Source organism: Pundamilia nyererei, unplaced genomic scaffold (genome assembly GCF_000239375.1).
Source record: "Pundamilia nyererei isolate P.nyererei 1_Seehausen unplaced genomic scaffold, PunNye1.0 scaffold00110, whole genome shotgun sequence".
NCBI lineage: Eukaryota > Metazoa > Chordata > Actinopteri > Cichliformes > Cichlidae > Pundamilia > Pundamilia nyererei.
Window position 1 is genome coordinate 2,008,467 of NW_005187511.1, and position 20,791 is coordinate 2,029,257.

At 40.1% G+C, this 20,791-nt stretch overlaps 1 protein-coding gene across 1 annotated transcript in view; it reads right to left on the bottom strand.

The window, feature by feature from the left end:
• Positions 1-20,791, bottom strand: part of LOC102193396 (voltage-dependent calcium channel subunit alpha-2/delta-3-like) — a 34,419-nt gene that overhangs the window by 11,940 nt on the left and 1,688 nt on the right. The window contains exons 3-15 of the mRNA XM_013912958.1: positions 19,084-19,302; positions 17,534-17,650; positions 15,703-15,762; positions 10,292-10,454; positions 9,601-9,732; positions 8,107-8,167; positions 7,430-7,580; positions 7,140-7,214; positions 6,947-7,036; positions 5,017-5,130; positions 3,936-4,014; positions 1,191-1,324; positions 749-766 (exon numbers count right to left, since the gene is read on the bottom strand). Of these exons, the coding sequence (XP_013768412.1) occupies positions 749-766; positions 1,191-1,324; positions 3,936-4,014; positions 5,017-5,130; positions 6,947-7,036; positions 7,140-7,214; positions 7,430-7,580; positions 8,107-8,167; positions 9,601-9,732; positions 10,292-10,454; positions 15,703-15,762; positions 17,534-17,650; positions 19,084-19,302 (1,413 nt within the window). The remainder of the gene's footprint in view (positions 1-748; positions 767-1,190; positions 1,325-3,935; positions 4,015-5,016; positions 5,131-6,946; positions 7,037-7,139; positions 7,215-7,429; positions 7,581-8,106; positions 8,168-9,600; positions 9,733-10,291; positions 10,455-15,702; positions 15,763-17,533; positions 17,651-19,083; positions 19,303-20,791) is intronic.

A 20,791-nucleotide genomic window follows, 5' to 3' on the forward strand; every position in this document is an offset into this window, starting at 1 on the left:
TGTGTGTGTGTGTGTGTGTGTGTGTGTGTGTGTGTGTGTGTGTGTGTGTGTGTGTGTATATGAAGCCAACGAGCTGTGAACTGCTGTGTGTACAAGCTGGCTTGACAAAATGAAGAATGGAGGCTCCTTAAATTCATCACAGCACACAATGGAAGAGAAAACTGGCCTGCTTTAGTCCTTACAACCATACGCACACAGGTACAGCAATGGACACCTCCATCGCCCTCGCTCTCTACCTTCTTTCCTTCTTTCCTTCTTTCTTGGTCTCTCCTCCAGTGTCAGTTTTATTATGGGCTTTAGGAGATAAAGTGCAATGATCCACAGAATGATGAATGGTGTGTCTGAGGCTGAGATACAAGAGCACACACTGCAGAGGACAATCTCCCAACCCTTTCTGTATGTGTGTGTAAATGTATGTGTGCGTGTGAGAGGGAGAGTGTGTGTGTTTTAGTGTGTGCATGCTTATTGCCTCCATATTGGAAAGAAAGACAATAAATGCTCCTCTGCTGTTTGTGCCCCTCAGAGCAACCCCCCGACTGAAGCATGATGTCGAAAGGCGAGAAACAATGGGAAGGTATTTAACCTCTCAAGTCACTTCTGCTTCATATAATATGACTTGTACTGGCTGATACTGAATAAAAAAATTTTTATATCCTGCCCATGATGTCTTTTCTGGTCCTACTTCAGAACCAGATCCACAGCACAAGGCCAGTTCTTGCACAAGAAAACGAAAACTTTGCTGACGTACCTTGTGGGCCAGGGAAAGCTGATGGGGAAGAAGAGATACACAAGGATTGAATCATCAGTGAAATAAAATCTGCATATTCTGCATCGACTTTGTGGACACAGATGCACACTGGGGGGAAAAATCCATGCAGATTAATGAAGCTCATAATGAGGAATCATTCCAGCAGCATGAGGAGTAATGATGAGAGAGCAGACCCACACATGTGAATACTCATTGTACAGTACAAGAGATGGACAACACAGCATGAAAACCTCATATCATGTAGAACAGCAACAGGATACAGCATCTAAATGTCTCTGAAACAGACAGTTCGACAAATCTGTTGCTTTATTTGTGATGCTCAGGTATTTTATGAACAACGCTTTCACACCAGAAAACTATTGTATCCTTGAATAATGAACCAGTAATATTAATTAATGTACAATACTTAAGATATACTTACAGCACTGTCCACGTAAGCCTCAGTCCACACTGTGTCGTGCTCATGATCGATAACCTTTGGGCGGCTCATGACGTGAAGATATCTCATGACGTTCTCCTGAACATCAGCTAAGGTTGAGATCTGACTAAAATATCCTGCAATGACACACACACACACACACACACACACACACACACACACACACACACACACACACACACACACACACATTAACCCACAATCACAGCAAACACACTTCTGCAAGAGGAAGGATGTGATCCATAAACTCATTAAAGAACAGCCCAACATGTGGAGTATTTAACACATCAAATGCAAAATTTACATCTAGTGGTTGGAACAACAGTTCCTTTACTGAGGTAAAGTAAAAAAAAAAAAATACAAGTGAAAACTCCAAGTTCACCAAACACATCAATGAACAATCATTCATAAAATAGATCTACAGGAATTTTCATCTTAAGTACAGACAACACGATGTAGAAAATCACAGCTTACTAAGCGGAGCATCTATGTGTAAACTATGCCGTTAGGGAGGGTCCTTCACACTCCCGTATTTAATGTATTCATATGTGTTATTCTTTTAAACTTAATTATTAACATTTTGCATAAGTGCATTAGAGACTTCCTGATGCTTTTTTTAATCGACTATCATGACCATAGTATTAAATTCCTGCTTATTACACAGAAACCACCACAGGTGTTTCCTGGTAGTCATTACTATTCTTTAAGTGTGTTTTAAAAGTCTATTACCTGGCTATTAATATGTTAATAAGTAGAAACAAGCTGGTTTGCATTTTACAGCTATGTTTTCTGCTTATTATGCAGAAACTACCCAAGATATTTCCAGGTAATAGCCTCACAAACACACAAGTTTGCTTTAATGGGATATTCGTATGTTATTAAATAGAAACAGGCAGTTTTGCATTTTGCAGCTCTTTTTCCTGCTTATTACACAGAAACTACCCTAGCTAATTGAGTGGTTATAACTTAGAAATGACCACCATATCTCTTTCTTGTTACCCTACAATTACCACTTTATCACAGAGCTATATGTCCACATTGTTACCCCAGTTTTGGGGCCCTTATTATCCTGTTACATAAATTTCAGAGTACTATTACTCAACTCTAACCACTGTTGCTACCATGCTGGTACTTGGATATTATGTAGTTATTACTTTAGTAATTGCATAGTAATAACTTAGAAATTACTATATTATTACGCTCTTGTTTCCGCTTTGTTACCCTACTATTTCCCCTTTATTACCGAGCTGTGATAGAAAGTGGTACCGAGTTTCCTGATGGTTATGTGGGAGTGTTTGAGTTATATGTGCGTCCAAGCCTGAGATAAACTTTGCAGTTTTTCCCTCTGCCCCACTTCGTTCACTGCAGCAGCAACACATTCCTCCCACACAGCGTGTTTTGGCTTTGTTTGTCAACCCTTTACCATTCGTTTAATTTCTAACAATTTAGCCCTACTCTTTTGGTGTGAGGCTAAATCCAACCTTTGATAACATGATCTAGGTAAGAGGAGAGATAAGTTTAAAAGATATTACAGATCGCTGGTGTGTAAACTCCTCAGCATCCTTAGACAAATCAAATGTAAGGACACCACTGGGGATGGTCTTCAGTCTAAGTCCATTTATGAATGCAAAAAATAATATTTTAAATTTAAACTTTATATTAAAACTTTTTAAACTATTATATATTTTTGCATGTTTTTATTCACACAATTAATAAATTCTATTAGATTTATTAAGGTGATGTGGTGCACTAAAAAAAAAGAATTCTGAATCCTAAAGCTAATACAATTTCAACATGCTGCACATTTAAATCAGCTCATAATACCCACCGTGTGTAGTTTTTAATGACTTAACAACCCAACATATATCCATCAATCCATCCATTATTTCAATAGCTACTTATAAAATTCAGGGTCATGGGGAGGCTGAACCCAGCTGTCACATTTCAACATTTCCAGGAAAAATGACCCAGCTTTGAACTCACTGTCTTCACTGATGTCAGCAAAGTATAAGATTGCACAAAACAGTATCTCTCAAATATTTTGTGTATATATTCCATGTTATTTGACTATTATTGGTGTGTTTTAAAACTTCTACTGATTATATTAAAATTAAGTCTAAAATAGCTTTTAATTCAAATATGGTTCCAAACCAAAAGAAAGTACCTCAAAACTGTGTTAAAGTACACTCCTGCCCTCCTGCTGATGTCTCTGCTGGATTGCACAGAGCCAGTGTTTCTGTTTAAACTGAGTGTCACCTCCTGCTGTTGCTGACAATGTTTTATATCAGACATGTTGGGTTATAACGCAGCGGTGGCCTGTATGGGAAGGAGGTTTGTGGCTTGTCATTCCACAATCCCTCTGTGATCTGTTTTCCTGGCTGTGACTTTCCCTTCCAGAGGGCACTCATCTGGAGCGTTGACGCGAGGGAGCCATCAGTAGTGAGCAGCCAAGAGGAAGACACTGACAGGAAGAGGGATTAGAGCAAATTGACCTCTGACCCTCCCGAGTGCCACTTCATTGCCTCTTGGCAGAAAGAGTCTGAGCAAGCACATGCATATGCGTGCACACACACACAAAACACACAAAGCTACACATACATGTCCAAACCGCACAGACCCCAAAAATCCTTAATCTATCATATTATTGCACACAAGCGCAGCATCAAACCCTGTTTGACACTCTGATACGAAGCTGTCTTGGAAAGTGTTTATCAAAAGGTCTCCAACCTTTGTTGGCACAAGCCATCCATTTAAGGTTATCAGCAAATGCAGACTCTCGTCCAATCAGGTAAGGGAATAACCGGACCTGTTTAAAGGACACATAGATGACAAGAGTTTTTGAGAAAGAAGGATTAAAAAACATGCAAAGTGATGTATCTCCTCAGTGCTTCATCTTCCTGTCCTGATTCTATCTGGTTCTGGAGAAGGAGGAAGCTATATGTTCTTTTAAATTCTCAGGAGGAAAGTGTGTCTTTGCACTTTTCTTTTTTAGGCCAATCCTTTTTAGTTTATTTTTATTTTTTCATCTTTTTTGAGTTTATGTATTCAAATTAAATTAATTTTCCTTTGTTATTGTTTGGGCATGGGGGCATGTACAACTGTCCTTCTGAAGAACGCTGCGTGACACTTTGCCAGACCTGTACGGCTCATTGGCTCCAGATGCTTTGCTAAGCAGAAAGCATATAGAAAACACTGAAAAGCTGCCATATAGCAGCCCTCAGGGTGTATTTGCGGGGTGGGTGGGTAGGATGAAGGGGGGGTGCCCTGCCAAACACTGCCCGGTGCTCTGCCAAAAGCCCCACACATATGCTTCACAGGACTGAACAAAAGCCCTTTAGCTGTTGTTTTTATGGCTCTGTGAGCTGCACAGCAGTTCATTTCATTTTAACTGCATTTAGGTCTTACTGAGAAAGACCAACAAAAGATTTTAAACCCAGTATTGAATCCACGAAGAAGTGTGGGGAGAGCACAGCAGAGGGGTAAGAGTCCTTTGAGCCTGAGCTGCTTGTACATGCAGTGCCCTTGAAAATAATTAATTTCCCATGCTTTATTCCCTGAGCTGTAATTCATCAACACACTGAAAAACATCATATTGACAACGATTTTTACACGAGTGATAATGAATTAAGAAACCAATTCCTCAAAACATCAGACCGGAGCTCCGGCTGGGATAATGTAAAATGTACATTTGATGCAAGAAAACTGCAGTGCAAGCAAAAAACTGTGATGCTTACAATTTAAAATTAGACAGAAAAGACAGTGTGATGGAGACGAATAGAAGGAGAGAGAGACAGCGGTTAAGACTCACTTTTCTTTCTGGCCAGTTGTATTTTTCAAAAACATCGTCATACATCTCAGTTGCCCCATCAGTGACGAGCATTATGGCCTGACTGCACACGCTGCCACGACCAGTCTGATTGAACTAAAGTACAAGGGGGGAAATGCATGAGAGTAACATAGCATAACAGAAAAATCAAACAATATCTATGATGTTATTTACACATGAAATAAATAGAACTAGCATTATGTTGAAGTAAATAAACCTGAAAAATGTGGCACACTTGACTCAGATGCAAGAAGATGCAGTGCAGTAATTAAGTGGCTTATTGACTTGTAGCAGTGTAAATGTGAAGAACCACAGGAGTGTGAAGAGACAAGATCACAGGACAAATCCTGCTGAGCACACCTGTTCTTAACATATAATATGCATCTTTTCATTTCTGTTGTCATTGGAGGACAACAAACAGAGACTGTGGCTGTATGTGTGAGGTCAGCACGACTCAGTGTCAGGAAAAACAAGGAAAAGGATGAAACCCTTGGCAGGTGCAGGTATTAAAAATTAGTTAGAAACATACAGCAAACTCTTCTGATTGGGAAACTTTGGGTAAGGTTTCATCTAATATTAGAAAACGGAAAGAATGAAAGCAGTGACTAATGTGATCATCCACCACATCTGAATGTTAAAAAATGGTTTTAGTTCATCGTGTGTTTTGCTGACAGGAGATCTTTTAAACTGTCAAAAGTAAAACATGAGAGTGGCGACAGTGAATCAGTATAAACATTATCAGGAACACCAATTTTTTACTTTGATTAGTTAGACCTGTGCCTTTTCTGACAAATGCCAGCAGAAAGCTCAGTTGAGATGTTGCGGGATGCCTTTCCAGCTGTGGTTGTTCCTCATTTCAGGCTGTTGACTTGCTCTTGTTTTCTGACAAGCATCCATTCTTTCTTATAAATTCTAAACTCTTGCTGTTAAAGAGTTAAATCCATATTATTTTTTTCAGAAAATATATTATAAATTAGTATTGGCAGAATGTTTTTGTGTTTGCTGTTTTATGGTACTTTTATATCACTAGCTTTGTAAAGCAGTTTGTGTGTGTGCTTCTCAGCTTTACTCTCATCCATCTCACCAGGCCTCGGTATAAATGCTGCAGAGCTTGTCAAGTGCAAAGAGTTTCTCTGTGATTCGGTCTATGATAGGATGCATTGTGACTTTATTCACTGTGCAGCGGTGTAACAGTGAATTTCGATGGTAAGCTACGGGCTACCTGATTACCATATTCATTGCAGAGCTTTAATTAATCTGACAAATGCAGAGGTAAAAGCTGCGCTCCCTCAGCTTCAGCAGCACTGCCAAAGCTTGCCTGAAAACAGGGAGATAAAAGCAGTGCGGCGTGGCTCCTGGCCTTATCTTCTTTGTGTTCCAATCACACGTTATTAATCATTGACGTTAATTAGAGCCATTAATCACAGTTCAGAATAGATGTGTCTGTGTTTGGAGGGTGGAACGGGGATTGCAATGGAGCATTTCGATGGGCGGCACACCTCCCAAATGCTCGAATATATTTGACTAGAGTGTGCTACTTTTTATGATTAGCTCGGTGTTGTACTTGGAGCACATTCTGACAGTGAAAACAAATGTGGCTTGTAAAATGAAAGTTTCCCTTGTGTTCGGGTCAAATGGAGCACTTGAATTAAATGAGAACGAAGAAGCATTTGTCTTATGTGGGCACGTGCAAAAATTCATTACTTTTATGTCAAATTAATCAATAAATGAATTAAACTTTTTATAATAAAATTACAAATGCTAATAATCCAACATTAAAATGCAATCAGAAAATCAGAAGCTGTTTCACCTCCTTTGTAATAAGTTAATTTATTAGAGTATAGACTGAGAGGATGTTTGAAAGATTTGTCATTAAATGTCAGTCACAGTTTTGTTTTTTACTGGAACTTACATCACTCAGGATCATGAAAGCTTCAGTCAGAGCTTCACCAAGCAGTCCGATCCCTTTGGCAAACAGCTTGTCCAGATGTTCACGGAAATGCTGACACATAACCACAAAGTGGAAGAAGGAAGTTTTTCAACTTTAGCTGCGTGAATTCGACCTGCTGCGAGACATATATTCATTCGTTTTAATAGGGACTCACGTCTTTATTGGTTCTGTCGGCCCGGACCAGCGTACCATTCAAACAAGGCTCCACATAGTGGATCTCCTGATTATACTGTGGGAGTATAACAACCATTTAAACAGAAGAGATTTAAATAACCAATCTTTGTTTTTCATGGATGACTGCGCTCCAGTTATGCCGAATACAAGAACATTGTAGAAACATCTAAAAATGTGTTCATTAAAGTAACAGAGAGGGCCTGAGATTACGCAGGAATGTGAGAATCATTAATTTAAAGAAGTAAATAGTTTGTTTCGACTTTAACTTACAGCAATTATGTTGAAGAAGTCATCATCTCCCAGTGTGTCTAATATGGAGGAAACAGTCTGTCTGGCGATGGTAAGCCTCAGCCCCTTCATACTTCCACTAACATCAACTAAGATCACAACATCCTTGGGAGACGTAGCGGCCTGAATGTACCTGTGAGACAGAGTTCACTTAAAGCAGGGGCGTCAAATATTTTAATTTATGGACCTTGTCTAGTTCAATTTAATCCAAAGGGACTAGGAAAAACCATCTATTATAAACAAAGTGTCTATATTTCTTTTTAGTGCAAAAAAAAGTAAAGGTACATTTTGGAAAAGTGTCAGTTGTGAGTGTGAGTGTCTTTAAAAATTGAATGCAATTAGTGTCTTCGATTTCCCACACCTAGTCCGTCTGCTGTAATTGCATTCATTGTGCATTACAAATAATAGCAGTTGAGCTACAAAGGCACAAAACCTTCACATGTAATTGCAGCTAAAAAAAACTTTCAGATGATGCCAAGATCTAAAAATTAACTTTTGAAATGTCTTCCTTTGTTTATGTAATTTTGACCTCCTCACACCAGGGATAGTAGGAATATATATAAGATGACTTACACACTTCCTTGGACAAATAGACTAATGACTTCTAGAATCTAGAAGCTGTGTGATGTACAAAACTTCTCAGGCACATGCAGGCTTACCACTTCCGATTTCTGCAGTCGAAGCCAATGACGCCATGCTCATCTGGATGCCACTTAACTCCTGGGGGGCAGATTCAGACAAATCAGAATTGGCAGAATTTTAAAGTAATAAAATAACATTGCTTCACAGAGAGCAAACACAAGCACACTGACAAGATATATTAACATGTAACAGTAATCAAAATATAAGTTCTTCATCTGTCAAGCCCTTCAGTAAGACACAGCATACTACATTGTTCCAGTTACAGATCATAAAGAGTCACACTATAGTGCGCTGGGTAATAAGCTACATATTGGGAGGTTTGTTAAATACGGTGTTCACCTTGCATGAATCTACATAAAAGACTGATAATGCACTATATTTTTAAAGCCACCAGATTTGTGAGGGGAAAAAAAAACAAAGCTCTCCCACTATCAAATTTAGCCTGTGGGTGAATTTCTCTGAGCCACTGAGTGCTACTGTTGCCAAAAAACTATTAAAAAGACATTACAAGCCGCATTGTTGCAGTGGGCAACATGTTCCCTCGTTATGATGAACACACTCAGTGTGGCTTATCTCGAGTCAGTCCCACATTAACCATCCTGATGCAGTAGACTCACGAGGCTCATCAAATCTGGTTTAATCTAAGGATAAAAACACTCACCACAAAATAGCTGTTGAGACCTATTTATTTAAAGTTTAAAAGCTGCAGTGCTTGAAAAACCAATGACACTAAAAGACTCGACATCTCTGCAAAAACTGAAAGCTCTAAAAGGATATCTGGGTCTGAATTAATTAAATTTTAATTTGATATTTGTGAAGATATGAAAAGACATGAAAAACACACAGATGTTTGGCCATGAACAACAGCCACACACAAATATATTTGTCTTCTCAGTTAGTTTCTTTAACAGAAACCAAAAACACAACAAAAAATGAACAATCAGGCTGAAAATATTAAAAGTTAATATCTGTTTATGTAAATTTCTTTCCTCATTTAATGCAACGTGTTCCCAAAACAAAGAGCAGTATTGTGGAGTGAGTAATAAAAACATGAATACATATATTAGCAAAAGACTGATGAGAAACATTTGGCCTTTAAAGATTCCCCGTTATACATTAATCACATAAAGCCTACATCTGTTAACAATCTCAAAAGCCATTTCTCATCACTGCAGCTTCTCTACAGTGAACAGGCAGCCTGTTTTACATCAGCGTAACCGTCTGAATAACATCGTCTGGATCTAAGAGATGTTACTGAGTGTGGCTGCAGACCAACTCTGGCAAATTCAGATTAATTGCAGTCTGTATATATGCATCCTCTCTGATGGTCTGTAAAATTACAACATTAGCCAAATTACCCCTTTAGTAATTCAAAATCATTTGTTCTGATCAGTTTTTTTTTCACTGACAGTTGAGAGCTCCCATGGGATGCTCTCTCTCTCTCTCACACACACACACACACACACACACACACACACATGCAGACTGACAGACAGATTGGCAGCACTCACCAGGGTACTGTCTGAAGAAACCTTTGGCACTCCCAAAGTACTGCCAGATAAGCGTTGGATCTCTTTCATAATTATCTACAAACACTTTATTCAGGGCCTCAGACCAGTAAACCCCGTTCACTATATCAGGATCTGTAAATGGCGGCCACAGGGACACACACACAGGCATGGTGAAAGAAAGGAGAAAAAGAGAGAAAAGTAAATTAAATGGTGATAATGGTAACCATTCTGGTCACCATTACCGAGTGCATGGTTGACCTTTGTCCCTTATTGACCCCCCTGAAAGAGATACAATGCCTGTGACTAAATCATCCCTCCCTTCCTCCTGCTGGGTGACTCCCCTTTTGTGCTGTAAACAGAGAGTTATGGGGAGTCCATTAATGCTGAACAAAAGCCACACAGGCAATACATGGGAAGAGGTGAGAACAAGAAGCGACAGAGCAGCTACCATATGGGCAGCATCTTTCCAGAGCAGACTGCTGCTGCTTTCTTGTTATGTCTGGGCTCATATCGATCACCTATCTCCACTTCGCCCAGCCTGTCACACTGATACAGCTTCAGCTACCATTTCTCACTTTCACCACTTACTTTCCTCCCTCCCTCTCTCCTCCCCATTCATCAGCTTCCTGTAGGTGAATATCACTCACATAATCCTGAATTTAAGGCAGCCGCAGAGAAGAGGAATACACACCTTTGTTGTACATGTTGGTGGGCACCTGGACAACACTGAGGCTGAGATTGACTGAGAGGTTATTGAAATGGTAATTGGGCTCCAGGAGGAACTCTCCTCCTAGCTCCACATTATTGCCCTCCTCATCCACTTCATTGATCAGCACAGCATTGAAGTATTCATACTGCAAAAAGAGCAGACACAACAGATATTAGACATACAGATATGTTAACCAAAGCCCGCAAAAACAAAGACAGAACAGTTACTGCACACACACGACAATAATAACAATATTTATGTTCATATTTAAAATATGTAGTGGGGGAAATAATTATTTTATCCACTGCTGAATTTGTAAGTTTGTTCACAAAGTAATGAAGAGTCTAGAAGTTTTATGGTAGTTTCATTTTAATCAAGAGAGACAGAAAATCAACCACAAATCCAGAAAAAATGCATTGTATAAAAGTTAGAATTTGATTTGCATGTCATTTAGTTAAATACGTACCTGATCCCCGTCGAGCCAATCAGAAATTTGGCTGACACAGATTAGCTATTTGCCCATGTGGCACACAGATTACAATCAACCAATTACAGATACACCTGATCTCAACTCATAATGTATATAAAGCAAACTTGTACACAGAATTTCAACCTCTTGACCACTATGGGCAAGACCAAAGAGCTGTCAAAGGATGTCAGAGACAAGCTTGTAGACCTTTACAAACTAGCTACAAGACTATCAGCAAAAAACTTGGTGAGAAGGTGACAGCAGCTGGTGTGATTATTTAGAAATGGAAAAGATCTAAAATGACCATAAATCGCCTTCTGTCTTGTGCTCCATGTAAGATTTTGCCTCATGGGATGAGGATGATCATGAGAAAGATGGTGGATCAGCCCAAACTACAAGGAGCTCATTAATGACCTGAAGGTAAATGAGACCACATTTACCAAGAACACAATTGCTAGCACACTAGGAAGTAATGGATCAAAATCTTGCATCACCTGTAAGGTTTTCCTGCTCAAAAAAAAAAAATGTTCAGGCCCATATTAAGTTTGCCAGTGGACACTTAATTTGTGTCAGAGAAGACTTGGGAGAAAAAGCTATGATCAGATTCGGCTTAATTCAGTTTAGTTTTATTTATACAGCGCCTAATCACAACAACAGTCACCTCAAGACACTTTATAATGTAAGGTGGAAATGCTGCAATAGAAAACAGAAAATCCCAACAATCATATAACACCCTATGAGCAAGTGCTTTGGTGACAGTAGGAAGGAAAAACTCCCTTTTAACAGGAAGAAACCTCCAGCAGAACCAGGCTCAGGGTGGGGCGGGGCCATCTGCTGCGACCGGTTGGGGGTGAGGGGAGGCAGACAGGACAAAAGACATGCTGTGGAAGAGAACCAGAGTTTAATAATAACTACTGACTAAATGCAGAAAGGAGTATATACAAAGGATTCAGGGTCACCTGATCCAGCCCTAACTATATGCTTTAGCAAAAAGGAAAGTTTTAAGCCTAATCTTAAAATTAGAGAGGGTGTCTGTGTCCTGAAACCAAACTGAAAGATGATTCTATAGAAGAGAGGCCTGAAAACTGAAGGCTCTCCCTCCCATTCTACTTTTAAAAATTCTAGGAACAACAAGTAGGCCTGCAGAGCGAGAGCGAAGTGCTCTAATGGAAGAATATGGTACTATAAGGTCATTAAGATAAGAAGGGGGCTGATTATTTAAGACCTTGTATGTGAGGAGCAGGATTTTGAATTCTGGATTTAACAAGGAGCCAATGAAGGGAAGCCAATACAGGAGAAATCTGATCTCTCTTTCTAGTCCCTGTCAGCACTCTTGCTCCAGCATTTTGGATTAATTGAAGGCTTTTCCAGGGGTTTTTAGGACATCCTGATAATAATGAATTACAGTCATCCAACCTAGACGTAATAGATGCACAAAGTAGTTTTTTTAGCGTCACTCTGAGACAGAATGTTTCTAATTTTAGAGATGTTGCGCAAATGGAAGAAAGCAGTCCTACATATTTGTTTCATATGTACATTGAAGGATATATCCTGGTCAAGAACGACTCCAGGATTCCTCACAGTGTTACTGGAGGCCAGTGTTATGCCATCCAGAGTAAGAATCTGATGAAATCCAAATCTAGCTCTTTGGCATCAACTCAACCTGCCATGTTTGGAGGAAAGAGAAATGCTTTGGATCTATTTTCTGCTAAGGGTACCAAACTGATGGACCAACGGATAATATCTTGAATGAAAACTCTTTTAGCCAAAACACTGAATCACGGATGGGTCTTCCAGCATCTTATCCAGAAAAATTAGGCATCTTAGACCCTAAACCCCAACCAAAATGACCTTTACAAATGTTAACGCTCAAGTGTGCTCTGTCTACATCTGCAGGTTCCAAACCATGAAACCAAAAAAAAAATTAAACAATGGACACAAATGGCATCAAAAACAGACCTTTCTAAAGCAGATTACAGTTAGCACAGTTGTTGTTTTTTTCTTTATATATATTTCTCAGTTTGTCAAAAAAATTGGCACTGGATGTACAAACAAGGACTATGAGTAGAAAGTGAAACCCAACAATTTTTCTGTCCTGTCCTTCACTGCCTGCTGCTGCAGTAGAAAGACTACCTCATCCCGTGTGAGCGGCCTCTCTGTGGCCTCTAGTCCTCATTGTCTGCACTAAGAAAGAGAGCGTGAGAGATGGGGGAGGCAGGGAGGGAGGTGAGATGGGTGATGGACTCTCAACCATCCCTCCTAGGAAGAGGGGGAGCAAGCGGGCATCGTCATCAAGCAGCCTCTGACAGCTCATACCACGCCTGAGCAGCTCTCTGACGAGCTGTGGTGGTGGTGGGGCGGGAGGAGGCAGGGCGGCTGTGGAGGAGGAGAGAAACGTGCACCCTCAGCAGAATTGAGTGCTGTAGAGAGGCACGTTAACCACCAGGGTTATTACTGTAGAGCAGGCCATGGGACACTGCAGCTCTCCGAGACGGCCCGCTGACTCTTACACCACTGCAGTTAGCTGTAGGCCTTACTGCAGAGATCTGCCCTCCATTACAAACAGCTAGGCCTTACTGTATAAGCAGGCTCGACAGCTGCAGCTATCAGGTCTCACTAAACTTTGCTGGCTTTAACAGCCCTTAATCTCCACACTATCTTATCATATCGAAGTTAAAACTTGTTAGTTTCAAAGCTTTTGCTTTGTGTGATGTGATGAGTCAGATTGTTCATGGGGGAAGTGCTGCTTACAACATGAAGTCAAACAATGAAACACTGTGATAAATTCATTTATAGTAAGTATTTATAGTATAGCATCTTTAGAGATACACATCACAAAATGGTTCACAATGAAATGCCAGAACAGAAAAACAAAAGTATGACTAGAGAATTAGCATAATTGTATATGAGTGTGATTATACAAACTTAAATCTTTGTGGTGTCTATAAAGACCTTTGTTGTTGTTGTTGTTTAAATGAAGTGATTCAGATTCAAACATAGTTTTTTAAACCAATGTTAAAACATCTGAAGTAGAAAAAAAGGAATTCTCACAAAGCCTTAAAAGTATTTTTAAAAACATGCACAAAGTCAGACTTTATGTTGTTTTAATGTTTAGAGCCTGTATGAAACTATTTTATTGATGTGTCTTGTTATGCATTTGTATTAGGAGACAGAATAATTCTAAAGGAATGATCTTATGAACAACAACTTTATATTGCTCATATTTTAATATTTAATACTTTCTTTAAGGCCTACTGAAAGGAACGCTGACCCCCCAAAAAAAAAAAGAAACTAAATAAGGCTCTACTGTACAAATGTTTCGTTTACACCATCAGACCGGTTGAATTGCACTCAGGTCAGCACAAAACATCCGAGTGTCCTGAGACAAAGCAGCTGAGATAAGAGCAGCCAGCTTATCTCACTGTGGTCAGTGAAATGGTGCGTGAAAAATGTGTGGTGTCAGAGGAGGCGAGGTTGGCTGAATGATGCCAAGAGGAGTACTATAATGACATCACATCATTACCGCAGGTGGATATTGAATTTTCCTTATTATTTTTTATGGCCTTTAAGCTGAAATGCCTGTGTGATAGGCCTGTGTGATAACTGTCAAGGGCTTGGATGAGAACTTTTCTTATCTAAGAGTGTGCAACAATTTATGTGTACCAATGCAGCCACGGGAGGATTACAAAAAACTGAAAAATAAAAAACAAAAAAATGAAATAAGATCTTCAGATATTTCAGGAAATAATGTTTTTGACAAAAATATAAAGAATGTAATATTTGTGTTTCTTTGAAGGGACTCATAAATACATAAATGCATAAAAGATATAGTTTGGTTTGTGGATTATTGCTTTGAGTCTGATAAATCTTCACATTTCCTACAGATCTTATTTCTTAAATATAAAATAGAGGAGGTTGGGGGTATTTAAGTATAAGCCAAACCGTTTCAAATAGGTTAAAGACAAAAATACTTCTTCTTTATTTCACTGGTCATATATTTCTTTTAAGGTAGCATCTCTCCCTCTTGTCCCTCTTGTTCTGTGGATGTGAACAGCAAAGAAATGGACAAGAGAACAAGGTGACAGAATGTATTCATATGATGTAAATGCTTCTATTAACTGTAAAGTGCTCCAGTTATTTCAGTGTTTTGTTGCTCGAGTGGTTTTCCAATCTGCAGCCATGGAAGTGAAACAATGCGCCACGCAAAAGAGTTTCATTTATCTCTGTCCAGTGGACGGAGAGAGAGCGAGGGAGAGCGGTAACAAACGCCAGAAATACTGCATTCCCTCTGCAGAGACCAGGGAAGCTCTCAGCGCGCACTGGAAATCCGCAATGAGAGCCGCTAAATAATGTCCCCAACAAAGCCCGAGCGCATGAGCAGATCCTGTGAAGTATAATTAAATTTAGAATGACTTGTCTCCCTTCCCTTTTCTTTCTGGTTAACCTACAGACCGCCCTCTAATAGACTACCTTACCTGAGGGGGAAAATTGGTGGTACTACAAAATATAATACCATGCACAACAACCCGAAGCCCATAATTGTGCTCGCAGAGGGTGAGATAGATCTTAATCTCCACTGTGTTCTAGTTAGTGTTAATTACAGTATGTAAAAGCTTAAAGGCTCTGCAGCCTAATTTAAAAAAAAAAAAACATGGTTATGAGTTATGGCGGTATTGGCGCCGCAGCCTTCACTGTGTGAGGCTTGACTTATCAAAGAAACATTATGTATCAAACCGCTGGCAGGACGTCAGAGTGAAGGGCGCTGCCAACGCAATTAAAGACTTTTAGGGCCTATTACCCTTCTCTCACCTTGCAGCCGCTCCTCCCCTCACCAACTAAAAGATGATTCATCGTGATCTATGACAGTGACACGCCACTTTAAAAAAAATCACGTCTTTCCTTTCCTTTTCTTTTGCAGCCTCACCTGCAGGTCGGGATTTTCCTCATGCTGATGATGCGCTTCTTCGGCCGCCTCCACGAGTCGCTGAGAGGAGAGAAGTGTTGCTTAATAAGAGCAAAACTTAAAAAAAAAAAAATGCATGTTTAAAATATACAAACTCTTCCGTTCATACATGGTGACTGTACAGAAACTGTTACGACACTGCGTAAAACTTGGCGTAGCTTCGAGACTTCCACAAATTTCCCCCGAGGCGTTAACACTCTGCTGCTTTATTTTTTTTTTCTGTTTCTCAGACTTGCTGTTTGGACATTGCTCTGCTCCTCGATAATTTCCAAAGCGCAGCGAATGACATTTCACCAAAGAGGAACGTGATCGAGGACCGTAGCACTGCTTTAAATTAAATCTTAGAATGAAATCGGCAGCATGTGAAGATTTCTGTCAGCGCTCTCCAGAACTTACGAAAATGATATGTTCTCAAAATTCAGTCGATTAATTCTTGACTGTCCTCGCAGCATTTTAAAGGGGAAAATGTACATAAAATATAGGCAACTGCTGCAGAGAGCAGGAGCGGAATGATTGATGGAGGCAGGTTGGAACGGGATTTTGATGCCTTTCACCAAAGCAGAGCTAACTTCTGGAATAGATTGATTCAGAGAAATATGCTTGACTCCGGGTTTCCCGGGAAACCGCAGGTAAGCAGGTAATTAACATCTGTCACGCGTGTCAAAACAAACTGCTATATAAACACAACTGCGGCTTTTTCCGCCGACTCCTGAGGATAAATTCAATTGACCCCAAAGCGAGTTCTAGTGGTGTCAGCAGTTGTCGAATAAAAGCAGCAGGAAATAGGTTAAATCTATTTTATTTATTTATTTATTTATTTTTTGTGGTAGGCTTGTGTATGAATGTCTTTTTTTCACCCTTAACACTTGAGAACAGCGTCGATTTACAATTTGGAGCAAAGCGACGACGCAGTCAGACTGAGATAAACCTGAAACTGATTTTGTTTTTGCACGTGTCCGTTTATTTATATATTTAATGTGTATTATTCAGCCGCACTTCAAACTGATTCCAGCCGGGTTTTTTTTTATTAAATTAAATCTGTGTATCCGGTGTCATTTGTGGCCCGAGTTGCCATGAATTATCGCGCACATGGGACAAGGCGCAGGGAGATAAACGTTATCATTTCCCAGCAGTTCGTGCGAGGCGTAGCATTAAAATGGTTACAAGCTCCTGTGCGCTGAGGTCGCAGACAGGCTGCTGCTGTGAGGCTTGACTTCACCTCAGGCCCAGACTGTAACAGACTACATTCACGACTACACTTCAGATCCACGTAATCTCTCAAAGTTTCTCAGATCGGTGACTACTCTTTTTATTTTCTTCCTGGTATTCACGAAGTTACGTATTATTGTTACCAAAAAAAATGCACATAAAAAAAGCAAAGCCAGCAAAAGTCATTGTGGTCACTGTTACTGAGGATAACCCCTGTAAATTTTCATACTCCCTTTATGAGAAACAAAATAAGCATAAATTGTTGACTTGATCAGACTCCAGATTGTTTCTCAAAGCTAAACTCTCACTGACACAGTTAGAGCTGTTTTTAATTGTCAGGTGCGTCAGAAAACATTAAACATTGAAGCTCAAGTTAAGTAAATGAGAAGGGAAGAATTTGAAAAAACAAACAAACAAAAAAACAAAAAAACCCAAAAACCTTATTTCAGCAAAAAAAAAAGGAAAGGAAAAAGACTGATTTCACCCCTATCCCATACATGCCCTTACCCTGACAAATTTAAATGAATATATTGTACTATAAATGTATTTTTCTGATAAATAAAAATTCAGTAACACGGCCTACCCTTGTTGCTTCGGCTTTTCTCCGGAACATTTCCTCCATCTTCACAGCCAAGTTCTTGACCACTTTCATACCATCAATCTCTTCCACTCTGACTGACTTTTCAAATTCTTTATATTTCTGAAAATAACCAGAAGAATCATAAAGTGTGGCGCTGACAGGGGCAACAGCTGTGTGTCCTGTAACATGGAGAGCATAGTTTAAACGTAATGAGATCTCAAGACTGATTAACCCATTCCTTAGATCTTACTCAGCATGACAGGGAAAGAAACAGATAATTAACATCTTCTGTGTGTATATTTGTATGCATATTTAAGCCTTATTGTTTCACTGTATCCACTATAGAAATGAGTAGATTGTTAAACAAGGTTTAAAAGCTTTCACAGGTTGGCTGACGGGCTGCATGCAGCTAGTCTCAGGTGAACATAAAATCCATGCTGGGACACAAAATGACTGATGGTCTTTATCTGGTCTCAGTTACTGGTTGCACATGCCGCATCTTCCTCGCTGATTGGCTGGAGAAGGCCATGTTGGGTGGCCGGGGAGGGGGTGGAGCTGGATCTGAAGGCTATGCATGGTAAGAGGGTAATTGAAATGGAGTCAAAGCACAGAAGAAAGATAATAACGTGTCAAGCTTGGGCGACTCTGGGTAATGAACTACACCTCACATAATGCTGATTCTGCTGGATGCACAGGACCTCCAGTGATACAGAACAAAGCCCGTCACAGCTCGAAGGAATATAACATTACATAATCCCACACCTGCCTGCCGCACACACACACACATACACACACATGCCAAGTAAACACAAAAAGCTTGATCCTCCCACACTCTCCAGTCAGCCACTTCATGCACACATCCAGCAATTGTATCTAAAAATAAACACAAGCCACTAAAGGCTCGTAGCACGTCCAATATTACATGTTACGGGTACAGGATATACAAAAAACACACACAAACCAGTACATGAGGCGACAAATTACCTACTGAAAGGAAGAGTGTGGACTTTCAGTGGAGCAGAACAGTTCATTTCACGCCTGTCCTCCTCGCCCCAGCACCCTGAGTCCCCAGTCCCACCCCAGACCCCCACCTTCCTACCTCCCACCCCTCCAAGTCATCAAGTGGAGGTTAAGCCCCATCCATCAAAAACACTCATCACTATTATTGATTAGAGTAATGACCAATGCTTGAGTGCTGGGAGCCGGAAGAGCCAGTCTTTTCCCCCTTCTTTGTGAAATCGGGTAAATCACCATAAAAAGCATCTAATGATCAGCCTTAATGACCAGCCCCTAACGACCCGTCAGTTCCCTCACAGCTCACTGCTTTGTGCTGACTGGTTCAGTACAGCTCTCTCCAGATATGCCTCCATGAACCGCAACATAAGCAAAGTGCTTACATACAGACAAAGAAAAAAAAGTATATTTGCAGGGCATCATGAAAAAGTCTTTTTTGTTCCAATTTGATAAAAAAAAAAAAAATAGAAGGGGAGCTTTATATACAGCTGTGTTTCACTTTCAACCACACATCTTAGCTTAAATTCAAAAGAAGTCACCTCAGAACAAGAAGATCCTAGGCTGGGACCCTGAAGACGTCTTCTAATTGCAGTTTGAACACTCTCTCCATGCTTGCGTGGACTTCCTCTGGGAAGTCCGCCTTCTTCCCACCCTCCAAGACAGGCGGGATTCTTAATCCTGCTGCTGCCCTTGACTGAGGTGGTGCCCTCAGAGCTGGAGTTGACACCTGGACGTGGCGCTGTGATTGCCCACAGCTCCTAAAGTAGCAATGTGGATCAATGCATTAGTATTAGCAAGAGTCATGCACAGATTCATGTACTTAACAAGAGGAAAGTAAAGGTTATAAACAGCAGACCGGGAAGATGACAGTGTTCTGACAAGAAAAATGGAAACACTGTAATACAGTCCTCTATACCAGTTTTGTAATTAAAGCCTCACATAAATTTAAAGATTTCCCTATTTTTATTGCCACACATATGAAAGGATAACTCGAATATGACACCACCACAAAGAACAGCTTTACGATACAGTGAAAAAGAACCTGAATATTTAACTGTAGCTATACAGCACTGCCGAGCTCCTGCACTGCACCGCATTACATCACACTTAAGTGAGAAGGTCAGGAGAAGGAGTATGCACACTCAAAAACTTACTCAGTAAAAGTTGCTTTTCAGTTTAGAGACATGCGGCATGCTTACAGCATTCATCTCTTCGAGCTAAGCTGAAATTGCTTGTACAACCTTTCAACATACAAAGTTTTTTTTAAACTTTTTTCACTTCAAAATTAGATGATTCAGCAGTTTGAAGTTAGACTAAATACGTGGGAGAATCTACAAGATTTCCAGAGACACAGCCATTAAAACACAGAATGTCCACTTTGACTTCTTAGCAGCAATAAAACATGACTGCATGTTATTTTCCCAAACGCTGGGATTCATAACTGTCATCCTAACATTCATGCAGGGTCTTTACCTTACATCATAAAGCACTTGGTGACTGTTGTAATTCAGTGCCTTATAAATACAATTGATAAACCCTCACTTGGGTTACTGCAAATAATTTGGTGTTTTTTTCTTTTAAATCTTTTTACATGGAACCCTGTAAAAAAAAAATAATTCGAAGTCTTTGCACACAGTGCTATAAGCCTGCACAGCTATTCTGTATTCATGCACAGCTCCTACAGCTGTTTGCTTTGCAGTCCCTGGTTTGGTCACTTTTAAGGGAAACCTGCAGTTTACCATTCATCCCCAATGAACACTGACCACCTTTTTACACCTCAGGCCTGTGACTACAGCGCAGACCTCTGCCATCATGTGGTCAGAAAGTTAAATCTACTGCATTGGACCGTCGCTCATTCTCCCGAGGTTTCACTTGTTCATCTTGTCACTCCCCTACACCCTCTATCAAACTCCACCACACTTATTTAATTTGTCCCCTTGTCACAATCATATCCAGAGGTTGAAACTCTTGACTCCAGAGAGTTAACTGGAGACATGAGATGAGAGAGGAATCAGAGCCATGGTTAATGGGCCGTATCATGAACAAATACACACACACACAAATGTGTGCATGCGCACAAAAACACATGCACACACATATACACAGAGTGCTCTACCAAGCACACCTGAGTCTCCTCCAGAATAACGCATCAGCATTCAGCTGAGACACGGAAATGTCTCTGCAGTCATTAGATAGCACTACAGCATACAATGGATGTAACTGCATGGCATTCAGACAAAGGAAAAA